We start from the raw sequence: 19,839 nt of genomic DNA, 5'->3' as shown, positions 1-19,839 counted from the left end.
AAGGTGGGTTATCTAATACCAAGCTCTTAGAGCAGCAATAGAAATTGCTAGGAGAGATCACATCTCAAACTAGAAGATCAAATAACTGGCTCTCAACATACAACAAAATCCAAGTGGCTTCACTCACATATAAATGTCTAAATAACGCTGCACCCTGTTCTCTTACAAAGATTCACCAGAAAAACTCACACAAGACTCACCAGACTGTCCAGCACTTATTGCCTTTCAGTCCCAAGATTTAAACTCTCCAAAGTGGGGGGACGCAGCTTCCCGGTCAAGGCAGCTCAACTTTGGAACTCCCTACCCCTTCCTCTGCAAGTAGATCAATCTTACCCAAAATTCCATCAGACCCACATAAGGTGGGTCAAAGATTCTGACAAGTAATGACCTTGCCCGTGCCATTCAAACTATCCTCTGCATTAAACTTCGATAGTGTCCGCTAAGTAGCATACTCTTCCTATCCATGACCGGCTTATCCTTCCAGCCATTTATTTGGCCAACTCTGGCCATATTTGTATATACTATCCTGCCCGACCTTGTTTATCTGCATCTTCAGGATATATACTGTCTCCATCCTGAATAACTTTTATGTATATGATTGTTTGGAAATGTAACTATGCTGCAATTTTTATGAGATTATGTTGATATGTAACTAAGCTGTAAGTTGTCTTATGCAATGCACCCCGATACCCACGGGTCTGGTGCGCAATACAAGTAATAAAACAAACAAGCAGATAAGTGTTTTGTAGTCTCACACAGTGCTACTACATCAAATCTTACCCAACAACTGTGCTCTGTGGATTGGATGCTTTTGACTAAATAATCCAGGGTTTAACATTCTTTCCTGGCTGTCTTTTTCCTCACAGTCTAAAACTCAGTGCCACCTAACTCACTCTTTATTGTATTCTAATCTCACGCTTCTAAAATATTTTGGCAGTTCAGATACGCCTAAGAGCCCTGGAAAACAACAAAGACGTCCCTACTCCATCTTTGTTAAAAAATACAATACAAGAAATGTATTGAAAAAAATGCATTTTAAGACTTGAGGATCTTTCTGAAAGCAAAGCTAAAACTCAACTCACCAACTCCAGCATTGTTAAACATCCCAGGCAGCACCAGCATAATATGATTGGGCCAGCATCTACGATAAAGTGGCATTTCATACTCCTTAACCACCAGGATGTGTAGATGGCTAATGCCTTCCATGGCATGGAAGAGGTTCAGAAGGCCATGTTCATGTCGCCCACTTGAGGGAGTGAAAATTGGACTTTTCAGGGTACACAAATTCTGCTAAAAGAAAAGGACAGAAATCAAAAAATTCTTTACAATGCCAACTTTAAGGAAAGCAATCAAAAGATGTGCACAAAGGAGGAAAGCCTACCTTCTCAGACACCAGAGGGAGACGCATGCTTTCCAGGTGCTTTCCCTGTTTGCTGAAGACAAAATGGTGCTCTTTTGACTTTGGGATGATGAAGTGAAGTTGAACCTCTTCTCCCAACATGGAGGAGGAAAAGGTAAATGCATGCAACGTGGAGTCAGGCAACTATTGAGGACAAGGAAAGAAGTGTGTTACTCCAAATAAGAAACGGAAAAGTAAATTAGTCAAATCCAGGCCATATTCAGTTCACCTATATTTGGGAATGTTCATGACCATAAAATGTAACGAAAATATTGAGACACAGAACTGGTAAGTAGATTAAGTCTGCAAGGCTCAGCCATGAAGTCCACTTTCCTGCCGACACTTCTACTAGCTGTGTGTAGCCTCCTGTATCTCTCAGTGCTATTGCTCTCTCCTGATAGTTTCTCAATGTTCCCAAAGATCTTTCACTATTTGTTTACAGCTCTGTCTCCACACATACACCTGGGATGTTTCTTCAAACATTTAACATGATTTAACAAACAAAAATATAATCTTATGCTATTCCAGAGCCTGTTCATCCACCACAGTGTAATACCGTCCTGTACCGTCTTTGTTATCATAAGTTATCTGAGTAGATCAAGCATATCGCTCTGCCCTGCTGATCATTAAGATTCTGCAGTCCTTCCTAGAACTTGTCGGTTAGGTAATGCACCATTTTGCTAGCCCATCACTGGAATGCCTCTAGTCTGTGTTTAGTGCTCTGGAGAGGTATCTTCCAACTCGATAAGATATGGAAGGCTTTTTTAGTGTTGTACAAAGTAGTAGAACCTACACCCCTTTTATCAAATCACTGCAACTTTTTGACCTTTTTCTTTAATCTCGAATGAGTGAAGCCTTTTTCCACTCATTCATTCTTGTGTGCTCTGTCGTTTGGAACTCTATTCTTTGTATTCTACCTGTACTATTTTTCTCCATAACTCTAAAAGGCATCTATATTTTACTATTGGTATCCCCCTTCTCTCTGCTCCTATCACATGGACCATCTCCTGGTTATGGCTGGTGGCAGTGGACATGTTCTACCAACTATTGTGTAATTTTTGTACTGTAGAATATGTCCATAACCTCGGTAGTGCACAATAGGGGCACCCAAGTACCAACTTGGGGACTCCCTTTGTTTTCCCCCATTACTACCGTGGTTTTTCTTTGTTAGACCGTCTACTGTAAGGGAGAATTCTCAGAAATGTTGTTAATTCCCTTCTACCTTAGAGACCCCATCTCTTTTGCTGGACTTTAAGTCTTTTTATCTCTCATGTAATTTTAATGTGATTTATTCTCTGCGTTTTCTTTGACTTTGGAGTCTGACAATCTCCATAGGCATCATTTTTACATTGTGTCACAGAGCACCTTTAGTGCAGTGGCCCAGGGAAGTATCTTAGATTTCCCTAAGGTTTAAATAAGTTCTCTTGGTGAAACTACTGTTTCCAAGAGCAGTGAAGTGAAATTGACTTTACTTACATTTTGTAACTTTCTAGACCCAGCACACACTATCTTATCATAGGTTGCTGGAGGGGTTACTTAGTATCCCCTTGGTCTAGTTTCTCATGTAACATTTTTATGTTACCCTTTCTACAATTAATGGCTGGTGGCAGTGGTTTACTTTTTACTACCATTGTGTTTTTATGGCAGGCTGCGTTCGCAGCCACAGTAAGGCACCCATGGGTTCCCATTTCGTCAAAATGGCCCTGGTCGTCTTTTTTCGGCATTTTTTGATGGAAAGGTCATTCTTGCGATTTACTCTGCGCACCAAACCAGGTTTGGTCCCTTTGGTCATTTTGTCTTTGGCAGGATTCACAAGTGAAGCCCGCCTCTGGCTCCAGTATGTCTGGCAGGGGCAGGAAGTGAGGGAGGTGCTCAAAACTCCCTGTGCTTAATCCCCTTGGTTACAGGAATGCACCCAAAGGTGATTGATTGGCTGGCTGGCTGACTGGCAAGGAGGATCCTACCGTTCCTATCATTCGCCAACAAAACAACCACCATCATCGCTCTTGTCATGTCTAGAGTAGACTATGCTAACAGCCTATACTTCGATATGCTTGAACGACTCCTAAAAAAATGACAACGCATACAAAATGCGGCAGCCAGACTGCTTCTGAAACTACCCCGAAGAGCACACACCACACCAGCGCTAAAAACACTACATTGGCTACCAATAAAACAAATAAAATTCAAAACAATGTGCATCACGCACAGAGCAGTACACAATCAAGGCGCCGAGTTCCTGAGAGACAAACTGAGTCTACATCAACCAACAAGAATGCTCAGATAAAGCAATGACAAACGCCTGGAACCGAAACCATACAACAAAAGAAAACTCGGAGGATATTCTTTCTCTCACCAAGCGCCGAAAACCTGGAACGACCTTCCAAAGTACATGCGTAACACAAACCACCTACTATTCAGGAAACTACTCAAAACCTGGCTCTTCACATCATAACTAGAAGACCGCCCACAGGGACACACACACACACACACACAGTTAAAACATTGAGTAACGAAGAGACAGACCCTGATCCACACCAAGCAATCGACGGGGAAAAGATCCTAAGGAAAATATTCCACGTCATGCCAAACGACTAAACGAGAGACAGCCATAATTGGACCGAAAAGACCAAATACATAGCAAGATGAAGCCAGAAACACCAGAACGACTCATCAATAGCACCCTGGCCCTAAACCATAGCCATTCCCAACAGACCTAGTCACGGCAGATAGCAAGGGAATAGGGAACTCAGAACCATTAGCTCCAAACCAGAGGGTGAGAAACAGAAATAAGCATTCACATTACACAATGCTCATCAAGATACAGCGCGAAGCACAATGCGCCATCACACACAAACTACAACCAAACAATAGCTCTTAAGGAAGTCACCTCATGGAAAACCAAAGCACTAACTGAAAGATAGTCATGATAGGAGGAAACTAACAACTGAATACACAGGCTGACCAAGACAGAAGCACTTGGGCACCTCATGAACAGCACACTGACCCTGAACCATTCCAAGCTCCAACAGACCACTGTCACATTAGATAACAAGAGAATAGATGGTACCAATCTCAGTTCCACGCCCGAAAGAAAGGTTCAGACATACCCATTACTCCATACAATACTCACTAGGATGCAGCTGGATCCGCGAAGCACCATCACACACCACAGTGAGGCAGTCTATAAGGAATCAGCAACAACCCCACCCACAGGGATACAGCTCAAACGTTAGTATCAGAATCAGGATACAGACCCCACTAACCCAACCTTCAAATCTCTGCATACTCAACCCACACAAAACTCACACAACCATTTCTCTCCCAGCAATCCGGACGCACTTTACCACACTGCATCAACACATAAACAGCACCTACAGCACACAAGGTCTCGCCCGATCAGATTCTTGCACCAAAGCCCAGCACTCTGTGTATACCGAACTGAAACCACAAACAGCACACCACCTCTCCCACTCTCCTACTCCCCTCCACCCGACTAACCCTATCCACCCTCTTTCCTGTTTACAGATTGGCCAGAGCTCCCAGGGACAAATTCTGTTGGTGACGGTGCGCTATATAAGTACCTTTAACATAATATAAGCCTGGCTGCTCAGCCACACTACCAACCAGTGTAGTTCAGACTTGTACCAAAGGTTGGATCCCTATTGCCAGGAGGTGAAGGTTATTGTAGTGCACCCAAAGGGTACTGCATACAATCTTGCCTAACATCTACCATTCTGGGTGGGGTGGGGGAAGGTCAGTGTGTGTGTTCTGCCTTTGGCGGGAACCCTTGGGTGTCCCTGCCTAAGCACCAGAGTGTCTGGGCAGGCAGGAAGTGGGAGTGGAGTTTCCACACCCCTGTCCTTTGTATGTATTGGACAAGATTTGGAGAAGTACTCTTTGGGTGAACTACAACAACCTTGACCTCCTGGCAATAGGAACCCAACCTTTGGTATAAGTCTGTACTACACAGTTTGGTAGTGTGGCTGAGCAGCCAGACTTATCTCAAGAGGGGTCAATGTGAGCAGTAGGATGGTTACACAGAGATTCACAGTGACAAGTATCCAATTAAACACTTACACTCAAGGTTTCTTGATTAAACAATTATTCATGTATTTAACAGTCAGTTTGTATAAGCATTCTTCAGAAGGGGCAATGTAATAGTAACACACAAATACACACTCTTCGTTTCACTAAATCAGCAACTACCCATTTGGGATGGTACACAAACACTTCCTACACTAGGTGACGAATAACTAGGACACTGTGGACATTAATATATCCCTGGTACATTTAGAGCAATACTGAGATGAGTGTTAAAGTAAAGCGATTTCAGAATAAAACAAGAGATCACACATACATTCTGGAGCAGGTTAAGTACTTTTGAACCCCCAAATACAAAGTAAATTGACCCTTTCCAGGAGGGAAGGTAAGGCACAAGCAGAGGAGAAAAGAGTCATTCAGGGAGCCAGGACAACCAATGTCAATTTGGCAAAATTCTAGTTGAGCTGAAGCACTTCTTGCAGGTAAGTAAAAGTCACCATGTTTTAGACATCTTTGTAGAAAAAGTAGAATCAATGGAGGGTCATAAACTAGGAGGCTTGTGAGAGGTAGAAGATGCAAGCAACTCTACAGTAGCAACCAAGACAAGACTGAAATCAAGGCTACAACAACAAGAGGTACATTCTCTTAAATTGTACAGTACCTTTGGTTAAAAGAAATGGTTCCAACTGGCTCCTGTTCCTGTGCAGCTCTGCAGATCCTGTTGTTCTTGGGCCTCAGTCGTGGGGACAAGAGGGTGGAACGTCTGGGGTCTCCTGCACTGCAATGGGACGGTCAGCGGCAGTAAAGGACAAACTTCTATTCAGCGGCACTTCGCGGTTTCAGCTCCTCGCATCTCAGAAAATAGCACCACTGCGGACTCTCGGATACCACTCTGGAATTTCCTCACATCTGGGGTCGAACACTCTGTTGAGGTGGCTCAGGCTTGGTCAGTCCTGCTTACTTTTGGGAAGGAACCTAGTGCTTTCCTTCATTCCCAAGTTTCCCAAGTGCTTTAGAACTAGGCAAGACTTCTGTTAACTGTTTTATAAGCACTACAAGAGTCCATGGGGGGAGGAGGGTCACCAAATAAAGATATTTAGGATTGAAATATAAGGTGCAAATAACTATTTAGATGGATATATTTGTAAAACTGCAAGCAAGAGCTACAATGTATTCCTGCAGAGGCAGCAGTATGTTAAAGCAGGATTGGTCTAAAGGTAAACCTGGACATGCAACACTGGAGACTGCAGCATCCCTTGTATGGCAAGAAGAACAGTCTTGGAAGAGCTCTGCCAGTATCCAGTGACCAAGTTGAAGAGTATAAAGGCGCCTGCTTGCCATTAAGTCTGCAGGAGCCAGCCAAGGAAGACCGAATGCTGGTTGGAATGCCATTCCCCCCAATCCTCATCTTTGTAAAGATTAAAGTTTGTTATCTCTTGAAAGATAGTCTCATAGCCTTAATTCCCTAGAGGGGTGCATTTACTCTGGTTTGAGCGTGATCAGGTGGTACCCCAATGCATTTAAGGGGTACAAGTATGGCCTACCTTTCATTAACTTAAAAGTGATCCACTTCGTTTGGTGTTCCTCTGCCTGGCACTTCGGTTCCAGCAGCAGCAGCAGAAGTACAGCCAGCTCCGAGAGGATGTCCAAATGAATTCACTTTGGAGTTGATTGGTCCCACCAACTCAAGGCGAGAAGTCGCCCTTGCAGGGCTTCTCTAGTCGAGGCGAATTTGGAGCTTCAACACAGCAGCAGAACTTCAACGGGCAAACCAACGGTCCAGGAGCTGCAGCAAACGTCTCTTTCAAGTTCTTCTTTGGATTCCTTTGTCCAGTGGTCGACTCCGCTTCCAAGCCAAAAAGCCTCACCTTTTATGCAGGTTTCTCCCATTCATTCGAGCCTAGCTGCCAATCACCCAGCAGGGTTGCTGTCCTTGCCGGACATCCATCCTGCCAATTACCTTTGGGTGCATTCCTGTAATCAAGGGGATTAAGCACAGGGAGTTTTGGGCACCTCCCTCACTTCCTGCTCCTGCCAGACATACTGGAGCCAAATGTGGGCTTCACTCGTGAATCCCACCAAAGACAAAATGAACAAAGGGACCAAACATTGTTTGGCACGCAGAGTAAATCTCAAGAAGGACCTTCCCAACAAGAAATGGCGAAAAAAGAAGACCAGGCCATTTTGACGAAATGGGCACCCATGGGTGCCATACCATGGCTGCGAACGCAGCCCACGGTAAATACACAATGGTAGAAAAAAGTAAACCACTGCCATCAGCCATTAATTGTATGAAGGGTAACATAAAAATGTTACATGAGAAACTAGACAAAGGGATACTAAGTAACCCCTCAGACAACCTATGGTAAGATAGTGTGCGCTGGGTCTAGAAAGTTACAAAATGTAAGTTAAGTCAATTTCACTTCACTGCTCATGGAAACACTAGTTTCACCAAGAGAAGGTATTTAAACCGTTGGGAAATCTAAGAGACTTCTCTGTGTCACTGCACTGAAGGTGCTGTGAGATACAACGTAAAGATGATGCCTACGGAGTTTGTCAGACTCCAAAGTCAAAAGAAACAGTGAATAAATCACATTAAAATTACATGAGAGATAAAAAGTCCTAAAGTCCAGCAAAAAGAGCTGGGGCTCTCTAAGGTAGAAGGGAATCAACACATTTAGAAAAAACGGGCACCCATGGGTGCTTTACTGCAGCGGTGAACACAGCCCATGTTTAAAACAGATAATGGTAGTAAAAAGTAAACCACTGCCACCAGCCATTAATTGTAGAAAGGTTAACATAAAAAGGTTACATGAGAAACAAGACAAAGGGGATACTAAGTAACCCCTCCAGCACCCTATGGTAAGTGTTAGGCAAGATTGTATGCAGTGCCCTTTGGGTGCACTACAACAACCCTGACCTCCTGGCAATAGGAACCCAACCTTTGGTAAAAGTATGTACTACACAGGTTGGTAGCTTATTGAGGAGCCAGGCCTATCTCAAGGAGGGGTCAATGTGAGCTGTAGGGTAGTTACACAGAGAATTTCACAGCGACAGGTATTCAAATAAACTCTTACACACAAGGTTTCTTGATTAAACAATTAGTAATATATTTAAAAGTCAGTTAGAGTAAGACTTCTTCAGAAGGGGCAATATAATAGTAACACTCAAATACACTTCAAAAATACACTCTTAATATTTCTAAATCAGGAAATACCCTTTTCGGATGGCCCACAGACACTACCTACACCCTCAGGCGACTGCAATAGTTGGGGTGCTGGGGACATTAATATATCATTGTTGCATTTAGAATCAGACTTAGGAATATGTCAAAGGAAAAAAAGGTTGTTAGCACAACACAAGAGATCACACAAATATTCTGAAGCAGGTAAGTACTTTTGGTAACCGCAATGCAAAATGAGTTAACCCCTTCCTGGAAGGAAGGCACAACACCTAAGCAGAGGAGAGAAGAGTCATTCAGGGAGCCTAGGCTGGCCAGAGTTAAGTTAGTAAGAGTCAAGGTGAACTGAAGCACTTCTTGTAGGTAAGTAAAAGCCTTGAACAATGTTTTATAAGTCTTTGTAGAATAAGAAGAAATTCAAAGTAGGGCCACAAGATGATTAGGCTTGTGAGCGAAAGTAGCTGTTAGCAACTCTACAGAGGCAACGGAGACAAGTCTCCAACGAGGACAAGCAAGGTGGCACAACAAGAGGTAAGTTCTCTCAAACTTTACAGTACCTTTAGCTTGAAGAAAAAGTGCAGCAGATGACTTCTGTTCCTGTGCAGCTCTGCAGATCCGGCAGTTCATGGGCTTGCAACTGGCATCCTTCAAACAAGTGCCACTTTGGTGTTTCAGCTCCTTGCGTCTACCGCAAATAGCAACACTGCGGGTCCTGGCTGTCAAGATGGGCTTTCCTTGCTTCTGGGGTCCCACACTCTGTTGAGGCTCAGTCAGTCCTGCTTCCTGGGAGTCCAGAGGATCTTCCTGGAGCTCTTGGCCAGCTTAAAAGCAACACACACAACCTGGTGTTCCTCTCCCTGGCTATTTGGTTCCAGCAGCAACTGCAGTGGAATTTTAACCTGCTCCGAGAGGATGTCCAGGTGGCTTACTTTGGAGTCGATTGGTCCCACCAACTCAAAGGGAGAAGTCGTCCTTCAGGGGTGTCTCTGTTGATACGGATTTGGAGTTTCAGCACAGCAGCAATGCTTCACCGGGTAAACCAATGATCCAGGAGTTGCAGCAGGCGTCTTCTTCAAGTTCTTCTTCGGATTCCTTCGTCCAGTGGTCGACTCTGCCTTCCAAGCCAAAAATCCTTGCCTTTTAAGCAGGTTTCTCCCATTCATTCTAGCCTAGCTGTCAGTCACCCAGCAGGGTGGCTGTCCTTGCCGGACAGTCAGCCAGCCAATCACCTAAGAGTGCTTTCTGGTCTCCTAGGAGACTAAGCACAGGGGGTGTCCGGCACCTCCCTCGCTTCCTGCCCCCGCCAGACACCCTGGAGCCAGAGGCGGGCTTCACTCGTGCATCCCGCCAAAGACAAAACAAATAAAAGGGACCAAACCTGGTTTTGCATGTAGAGTAAATCTCAAGAAGGACCTTTCCACAATGAAATGATGATAAAATAAGACCAGGGCCATTTTGACAAAAATGGCACCCTTGGGTGCTTTAGTGCAGCTGTGACCGCAAACCACGGTAGTTAAAAGTAAACCACTGCCACCAGCCATTCATCGAGGAAATGTTAACCTACATTTGTTACATGAGAAGCTAGACTAAGGAGATCCTAAGTAACCCCTCCAGCACCCTATTTTAAGATAGCGTGTGCTGGGTCTAGAAAGTTACAAGTGTAAGCAAAGTCCATTTCACTTCACTGCTCTTGGAAACAGTAGTTTCACCAAGAGACGGTAATCGAACCTTGGGAAATATAAAACGACTTCCCTGTGTCACTGCACTGAAGGTGCTGTGTGACAAAATGTAAAAAGATGATGTCTATGGAGTATGTCAGACTCCACACCCAAAAGAAACAGTATTCAAAATAACATTAAAATACAGAGAGTGGGAAAAAGGGGTCTCACTATCTCCAAGTTAAAAATTCAATCCTCAAAATCTAGCAAAGTTGCTGGGGGTCTCTAAGGTAGAGCGGAATTGGCAAATTTCTGAGAATTCTCCCTAACAGTAAGATCGGTTGTGCTGGGTCTAGAAACGTACACAATGTAAGTAAAGTAAGTTTCACTTCACGGTTCTTGGAAACAGTAGTTTCACCAAGAGAAGGTATTTAAACCGTTGGGAAATCTAAGAGACTTCCCTGTGCCACTGCACTGAAGGTGCTGTGCGTCACAATGCAAAGATGATGCATATGGAGTTTGTCAGACTCCAAAACCAAAAGAAACACAGTGTTTAAATCACAGTAAAATACATGAGAGAGGGGGAAAAGGGTCTCACTCTCTCCAGGTTAAAAATTAAAAATCCTAGAGTCCAGCCAAAGTGCTGGGGTCTCTATGGTAGAGATGAATTAACACATTTCTGAGAATTCTCCCTAACAGTCTGCCAGAGTGTTTGAATAGAACCTGCTCCCACTGGGGTCTGGCTGTCCTGATTGGACAGCTAAACGCCCCTTTCTGTAAATAGCTGAGAGAGATTGCAGAGGCGTGTGTGCTGGAATTATAAATTACTCACCGTAGTGACTAACGTACTCTTAGTCCATAGACCCCTTTCCTCCATACGTCCCACCAACCTCCCCCCTAATACTGGTGTCATTAGGCAATGTTAAATCTATTGTCGACGCGTCAGTGAGGACTGAGGTGTGGTGCCGGAGGGCGGAGTCAGGGCAGCGCATGCTCCCTGGGCCGCGCCCCCGCGCGTCTTTAAATTTAAAGGGGAAGGTGGTTTTCGGTGAAATGGACTAAGAGTACGTTAGTCACTACAGTGAGTAACTTATAATTTCTTTAAACCTTGTTTATATTATAAATAAATACTTATATATAACTTTAAGTGTTACTTGGCTACTTGTACTTACTGATTTCAATTGTACAGCTCTACAGCTCACATTACCCCTCTTAACGTAATCCTCGCTACTCAGTCAAGCTGCCAACTTGTGTAGCACAGGCCTATATTAAAAGGTGGGTTACCTAATACCAAGCAGATAAGTCTTGTGTAGTCCTCACCAGTTGTACTGCACTCATTCTCTGGTCTCGTGGTATTGGGGTTCCGCAGCCTTGGCAACTCACAGGATCTCGGGTGATGGCTGAAATCAAAGTTCATCTTGGGACTGGTTGTTCCAACCTGCCAAAGGGAAGGAGTCATCAGCTTCGGAGCTCCTCGGTCATTCAGAAAATGGGGTCAGGACAGCAGCAGTCGCTTCAAGGTATTGCAAAGGTTCTGCAGGCATCTCTGGTCGTCTTCTTCGGTTACATCAGCTTCCAGTGGTGGACCTGCTTTTCACTCCAGGAGCCTCACCTTTTATACAGTTACTCTTATGTCCCGTCCCCTTTCCTCCATACTGTATGGGCGATTACAACTGATTATAGCCCCAGGGTGGAGAGGAGAACCTCCTTAAGCAAATGGGTTTCTGTGAACCACCTATCCGAAAGCACCATCAGATCTAGAGCCGGCATCCAAACAGTAATGCTTCCAGAAAGCAGAGGGAGAGGCCCAAGTTGCCGCCCAGCTTATGACTTGCCAAGGGACATGGCGCTGGAATGCGATGGCCGTTGCCTTGGCCCTGACCGCGTGGACATGCAGGTTGGCCAGAAGCGGCTTGTGCTGGCCCTCATACACTTCTTTGATGGCAGAGACCATCCAGCAGGTTATGGAAGCCTTAGAGGCCCGATAGCCTCGTCTTGAGCCACCAAAAGTGACAAACAGGGCGTCCGATTTGCAGAAGCCCTTGGTCCTGTCCAAGTAGAATTTTAGAGCATGTCTGACATCCAGGCAGTGCAGCACTCTTTGTGCTTCATCCTTAGGATCGAGAAAAAACATAGGAAGGACCATTTCCTTGTTCAGGTGGAAAGCAGACGGAACCTTGGGCAGAAATGGCAGGTGCGTCCGCATGACTACCTTGTCCTTGTGAAAGGTGGTCTATGGCTCAGAGGCGACCAGCGCCTGATCTCCCTGACTCTACGAGCCAAGGTAAGGCCGACTAGTAAGGCTAGTAAGGCCGACTAGGAAGGCCATCTTGATGGTGACAAACCTGATTTCCACGGACGCAATTGGCTTGAATGGTTTGTGTGCCAGTGCGCCCATGACTATGCTAAGGTCCCACAACGGGTGCGGTCTCCAGACAGGCGGGTAGAGCCTAGCGAGACCCGTCAGATGTTTGATGATAGGGTTGGAGGAGGAAAAAATGCCTTCCTCCGAGTTCTTGTAAGTCCCAATGGCTGCAAGGTATGTGCGGCAGGTGTCCACCTGTACGCCTGAATGAGCGGGGTGCACCGAAAAGGAGATCACATTGTCTAAAGTGCAAGCCAAGGGGTCAATTCCCTTGGAGTCTGCCCAGTGGCAAAATCTGGTCCATTTGCTTTTGTACTGGGCCCTGGTGGCTTTGCTCCTGGCACCTTGTATGATCTCCAGATTGGCCTGAGAGGCTAAGGTGCCGAAGCATTACCTGCTTAGGTACCCCGTTGTGAGGGCTAGTCTCCCTGGCGCAGGGTGGATGATTCTGCCCCCCTGCTGCGCCAGAAGATGTGCTGGGCCCATCGAAAGGTGTATCAGGGGCACATCCGAGAGGCTGAGTAGCTCCGAAAACCATGGCCTGCCGGCCACCATGGAGCTATCAGAACGATGAGGAGTCGGCGAGACTCCTTGATCTTGCAAATTACCCTGTGGATCAGAGGAGTGGGTGGAAAGGCGTAGGCTTTCATGCCGGTCCACTGGAGGTGAAATGCATCGCCCAGAAAGCCGGTGCCCTGACCATGCCAGGATGTGAACTGAGGGCACATCTTGTAGTGCCAGGGAGTAAAGAGATCCACATGGGGGTGACCCCACCTGTTGAAGATGTCCTGAATAACAAGGTTGTTTAGCTGCCACTCGTTATTGTTCGCTCCCAGCCTGCTGAGCCTGTTCGCTTCCAGGTTGGATTCCCCCTGGAGGTCAACTGCCAAGAGTTGAATGTTTTCCAGGACCCATTCCCACATACTGATCACCAGTCTGCACAGAGGAGGGGATATGGTGCCTCCCTGCTTGTTGACGTAGTACATGCTGGTTGAGTTGTCTGTCTGGATGAGGACAACCTTGCCCTTGAAAAGTGGTAGGACTGCTCCGAGCGCTAGCCAGATGGCGTTCAGCTCCAACCAATTGATGTGGTATTCCTGCTCTTGTCGGGTCCAGGTGCCGTGCACCGAGAGATCATCCAGGGTGGTTCCCCAGCCCTCGAGTGACGAGTCTGTGGTGATGGTGGCTTGCGGAGAGGGCGGCCGAAAGGCCTTGCCTGTCTGTAGGTTGCAGTCTATGGATCACCATGTTAGGTCTGGGTGGAGAGATGGAAGAACGTTGATGATCTCGGATTGCAAGCCCCACTCCTGAGGCCGCGAAGTGCAGCTGAATCATTCTCATCCTTCGTCTTGTGTGTGGCATGGCTAACAGGACCGCTGCCAGTAGACCCAGGAGATGTTGGTACCACCATGCCGAGGTCACCTCTCTGCTGAGGAAGTGGGCGGTGGCCCTCTTGATGGCTGAGACTTTGCCTGCAGTCTGAGACAGCTGCAGCTGCGACTTCTTGAGGCTGAGGGAGAAGCCCAGATTGTGCAGTGTGTTCATAAAGCCATGGGAAGAGTGGTGAACCGCTTCCGGAGATGTAGCCCTGACGAGCCAGTCGTCAAGGTATGGGTAGATGTGGAGGCCCTGCGCTCTGAGGAGGGCTGCCACAGCGTTCATGAGTCTGGTAAAGACCCTGGGGGCCGAGTTGAGGCCAAATGGAAGGACTTTGTATTGAGAATGGTAGCCCATAACCGTAGGAAAGAATGAAGGGGCTGCCAAATCTGGACGTGTACGTACGCGTCCTTCAGGTCCAGGGAGCACATCCAGTCTCCCTTGTCCAATGTCTACACTATAAAAGCTGGCGTAACCATCTTGAATTTTTGCAGGGGTAGGGACAGGTTGAGGGTGGAAAGGTCCAGCACAACTCTCAGGCCCGCCTGGTTCTACATCTGAATGGCGAAGATCCTGAAGTAAAAACCAAAACCTCGTTGGGAGGCTGAACTTCCTCCACTGCCTGGCTCTCTACGAGCGACCGGATCTCCGCCAAAAGTTGCTGTCCCAACCTGTGGGAGGGGAGGAGGGATGAGGAGGGAGCAGAGGCTGGGATAGGAAGGTGGATACTACAGAGAGGATCCAGGGGTCCGTGAAAATCTGGCCATGAAATGGGCATGGAGAGCAAGCCTGCCCCCCACCGGAGACACGTGGACCCAAAGGGGCGTGTCATGCCTTCTTTCCCTCGGAGGCTGACGCTGAGGAGGGGTACTGGAAAAAGCCCTTACTCCCCCCACCCCCACCTTTTTGTTGTTTGCGCCAGTTCTGAGACGGCGAGCATTCCGGCTGCCTGGAAGCTGTAGAACCCACCATATGTACGACCCTTTTCCGAGCACTGCGGAGATTGGGTGTACGATTTGGGTGTGGTCTTTGTAAGAATGGATAGAGACTTTGCCGTTTGTGAGCTGTTTTTCTTTTTGTCCAGCTCTTCGTCAGTAGAGGAGTGGAAGAGGTCAAGCCCCCCCCCCCTTGAATGGTAGATCTAGAATGCGCTCCTGGACATCCGGGTTGAATTTCGTTGCCCGGAGCCAGGCTGTTCTTCTCATGCCTGTGGCAATGCAGATGGCACGGCCTGAGGTATCGATATGAGCCACTGTGGATTCCATGAGGTCATGCGCCAACAGCTTGGCTTCAGCTAGCCCTGCCTTAAAGCGTGATTGGCACTGGGTGGGGAGTTCCGGGAGGAAGTCCGCAATTTCCCCGTCAATACCTTTGGTTGGCAGCATCCAGTATGGCATCTGTGTTGACCTGACGAAGGTGCAAGGATGCGTTGGAGTAGATTTTCTTGCCGTACGCCTCCAAGATCTTCTCCTCCTTGCCTAGCAGCGCCACAGAGGAGGCGGCTCAGGGCGACAGGCTTGGAGTATAGTGATGCCGCAGCGATCACTGTGGAGTATGGCTGAGGATGGGTCGAGAGCAAGAGTATATCCCCCTCCATCTGCCTGTACTTGGCATCCAGGCGTCGATTGACCAGCTAGGCTTGAGCCAACCCTTCTTGGTCAGGGAGACTACATTGGTTTGCAGAGGAATCCCCATGTTGACAGAGGGGCGCTGCGTGCGGACTTCAGCCAGAACCCCCTCTGCCGGCTGTTCGACCTCGGGTTGGGGAGGCCCAGGTACTCCGCCAGGCCAGCAAGACGTTCGTGGAAGGCCCTGGCTGAGGACGGTGTGTCCTGATCCTCCTCCTCGTCCGTATCCTGCGGATCTGGAGGATCCTGTGGAGGAGGAGGAGGAGAAGAAGTAGTAGATGGCGCCGGAGGCTGGGGTACAGGGGCCGCAGCCAGAGGCTGAGGAGGCGGTGGAGGTTGCAGAGTTGGCTGTGGAGCCGGCTGGACCGGGGCCCTGATGGAGGAGTCAGTGGTGCCACTAGCATGGCGGGATGACTTTCCTGATAACCCCCATCTGAAGAGACCTCATGAGGCTGAGGAACTTCTCGAAGAGCACCTGCTCACTGGACAAAGAGGTGGCAGGGGCTGCTGCCCCTCCCCCTCCCAATGAAGCCTTTTCTAGGCCAAGGGGGCCCCAGAGGAGGCTACTGGGGACCCCCACCACAACAAATGCAAATGCCATTTTTCAATTACCCAGAGTGGAACCGCCCCAGCCGGGGCCGTAGAGGCAACAGGAGACACTGAATACGATACCCATTTTTAATCTATCGGGTTTTCCCCTTACACATGATGAAACCACACTACTATCTAAAGGCCTATCTTTTGTCCCCACAAACAACACGGACTGGTTCAAGATTGAGGGTGAATTCTACAACTTCTTTTCGGTCCTTCCAAAAGAAAATTTACTTCATGGGCAAAGATTGTCCTCAGACCGTAGAGGACACAGGCCTAAGACTTAAATCCAACTTCAATCCGAGAGACAGTGAGCTACCTACATCCATTCTCACTTTTGAAAAGTGTATCAAACTAGAAATCAAGAAACTTGAACAATCTCAAAACCACCAGAGACAAAACCTCACCAATGGAGAACGCAAAGCCCTCAAAAGCCTTGCTAATAATGACAACCTGGTTATCAAAGCAGCAGACAAAGGAGGGGGGATAGTGATACAGAACAGTACAACACCATGGTAATGGCACTACTCGAAGAAAATAACTATAAGAAATTGAAAAAAGATCCCACTACCAGTATCAAATCTAAGATACAAGAAATCACCAAATTTGCATGGGAAAGAGACTGGATCTCGGATAAAGAGGAAGCCTTCCTTAACACCACAGAGGGTAGGACTCCTGCATTCTACGCCTTGCCCAAGAGTCACAAGAACAGCAGCATGCCGCCGGGAAGACCTATAGTATCTGGATGTGGCTCAATCTTGGAACCAGTTTGTCAATTCATCGACCATTTCTTGAAACCCCTATGCCAACAGACTGCTTCATGCTTGAAATACACTATGACCACCATCACCACCTTCGAGCACCAACCATTTGAGAGCACCAAGAATCAACTTGTTACCATGGATATAAATAGCCTCTACACAAGCATCCCCCAGGACAAAGCCATTGAATGCATCAGACATCACCTCAACACATATGACAGAAAGGAGAGTGCCAGCAAACTTCATCTTGGAACTGCTTGAACTAGCCCTCACCAATAACTTCTTCAGCTTCAACAACACATTTTACCTACAAACCTGCGGTACTGCTATGGATGCAGCGTTTGCCCCCAGCATGGCCATCATATACATGGCTGAATATGAACACAGCTTCGTACTGAACATGAACAATCCATTCAGGGAAAACATCCACATCTGGCGTAGATACATAGACGACATCATCTTCATGTGGGAGGGACAGAATCAAGAACTACAGAGTTTCTTTGCTTGGATCAATGAAAAATCTGTAGATATCCAATTTACTAGGGAACACAGCAACACCAACATTAATTTCCTAGACCTCAACATCAGCATAAATAATAACAAGCTCAAATGCTCTACTTTCAAAAAGGAAACAGACAGGAACACCATTCTGCACTATAACAGCCATCATCCAAAGAATTTATGTATTAACTTGCCATATGGCCAATTTCTCAGAATCCGTAGGAATTGCAGTGAAACAGGCGAATTCAAGGTTCATGCCAACAATCTACAACAGAAATTGGAAACCAGTGGATACCCTGAGAAACAGCTAAAAAACACTATGAAGAGGGCCCTCTATCCACCAAGAGAAACACTGCTTACTCCAAAACTACATGACCCTGCCACGGATAATACATTGGCCTGCATCTCCACCTTCGGTGCCAACACTTCCCAATTCAAACATATGATCAAAAAATTTGGGCCCATTGTACAACTCAATTTACCAGAGGAACCACTACCAAGGTTGGCCCTGAAGAGAAATAAGAATTTGAAAGACCTCCTTACCCATGCCAGATCAAGATGGAAGCCCACCAGATCTACATTATGGAACATGCGTGAGATCCAAGGACATCACCCATGCGGCAGTTGCATGGCGTGCAATCAAACACAAAAAATGAAATCTTTCCCGATAGAGGATAAGGAATGAGAACTTCGCCAATTCACAATGGAAAACATCCAACGTGATATATATAATTGAGTGCGCATGTAAACTAAGATATGTGGGACAAACTTCAAGACCAGTGCACAAAAGAATTGGGTAACACAAATCTAGGATCAGGTGCAAAGTACACACTGCACCTTTAGTATCACACTTCATGGAGTTTCAACATGGACATGACTCCTTTAAATGGTGGGTGATCGACCGAGTCCTGAATACCACTAATATCTCCAATGCTTTGAACTTCAAGGAGTCATGGTGGATATTCAAATTTCAAACCTTGACCAAAGGTCTCAACGAGGCAGCTCCCAATGATCACCATGCTACCTTTTTTAGAACATTTTTTATTCGTTTTGATCAATTTTAGATCTTTACAAATTATTAAAACTTACATGTTATCAGCTAGTGATCAACTATAAAATTTTACAAATGTCCTATATACAATTAAAATAAACAGAGGACAAGCCATTAAAAGAAAGAGAAAATCATTAGTTGTGGGAGCCAAAAGGCCTTCACCCACCAAAAACCTGCACCACAGCCTAACTTACTCTAGATTGTCTCTCTACTTCTGTATTAAGCTGAGCTTTTTTGAAAAACATTGGTCCCAGTCTGCCGATCGCCTATTTTGGTCAAGCCCAATTTTGGAAGGACCTGACCCACAGCAATAGGCAAGGAGGTATTATGCCCAGAGATCAAGCAGTTCCAAACATTCTCTGAGTGCAAGCACTCCACTTTATGTACAAGTTTCAAGAAGTAGAGAACTCTAGTCTCCCACGTACCCTCACATTCTAGAAGCAAATGATGCAGGTTTTGATTATTTTGGTTGGCACATATTTTGCAAAAGGATAAAGTTTTATGGCTTTGCCCTCTGATGTTTAAAATCTCGCCTGTATGAATTAAGTTTAGGCGCGCCCTAAGAAATATATATCTAGATACACTGTTTGGATGTTTTAGCAAATATTTTGCCAGTTCTCCCAGTTTTTTTTCCACTACTAAAAAACTGTTCTTTGGTTTTACGAGTCTCATTTCCAGCCCCGTTTTGATCCAGTCCATTGTTTCCAGTTCTTTCTTTGCCTTCGTAGGATTCTCTTTTAAGGTTTCTACCGATGAATCAGCTTCTGCCAAGTTTCTTTTTACTTTTAGATCCAGCTGTTGGAGGACCTTGGAGCTGTCCGTTTGCAGATGCTGCTCGAGGTCTTCATATAGTGAGTTTTTTTGTGGAATTATTATTAGCCTGTATAGTGTTAGCGGTCTCCAGACCACCTGTTGCTGCAATGACTTTAAGCCGAGTTCAAACCTTAGGACCTGCATAGGAAGGCAGTTAGGCAAGCCCAAAGAACTCTTCCAAAGCTGCCCTTCCACTTTTAGCCAGTCTATGTCCCAAAGCATTGGTTGGGCCTCCAGCCCGTATAAAATGACCGGGATTATTTTTGTATTATAGAACTTTATTAGTGGCTTAATTGAGAATTTGCAGAGCTCATAGTAGATCTTTTTCATCTGCGGTATTGCTTTATTGACCTTTGCTCTTGTTTCTAATTCCATTTTGTTAGCTCATGGAGAGGAAAACATCGTATAGCCCAAGTAGACTAATTCATCTGCCCTCATGATTGCGTCGCCGTCAAGAAACCATTTTCCAA

At 46.2% G+C, this 19,839-nt stretch overlaps 1 protein-coding gene across 5 annotated transcripts in view; it reads right to left on the bottom strand.

The window, feature by feature from the left end:
- Positions 1–19,839, bottom strand: part of GREB1L (GREB1 like retinoic acid receptor coactivator) — a 1,340,557-nt gene that overhangs the window by 67,564 nt on the left and 1,253,154 nt on the right. For 3 of the 5 annotated variants that reach the window (XM_069620882.1, XM_069620885.1, XM_069620884.1), the window contains 2 exons: positions 1,382–1,543; positions 1,083–1,290 (listed from right to left, as the gene is read on the bottom strand). In XM_069620882.1, coding sequence (XP_069476983.1) covers positions 1,083–1,290; positions 1,382–1,543 — 370 coding nt within the window. The remainder of the gene's footprint in view (positions 1–1,082; positions 1,291–1,381; positions 1,544–19,839) is intronic. The other 2 variants (XM_069620883.1, XM_069620886.1) reach the window with 1 other exon arrangement.

This window comes from Ambystoma mexicanum, chromosome 5q (genome assembly GCF_040938575.1).
Source record: "Ambystoma mexicanum isolate Mex_15411 chromosome 5q, UKY_AmexF1_1, whole genome shotgun sequence".
NCBI classification, from domain to species: domain Eukaryota; kingdom Metazoa; phylum Chordata; class Amphibia; order Caudata; family Ambystomatidae; genus Ambystoma; species Ambystoma mexicanum.
Note: the sequence above shows the minus strand (reverse complement) of the source record. Positions and strands in the feature narration are given on the sequence as shown.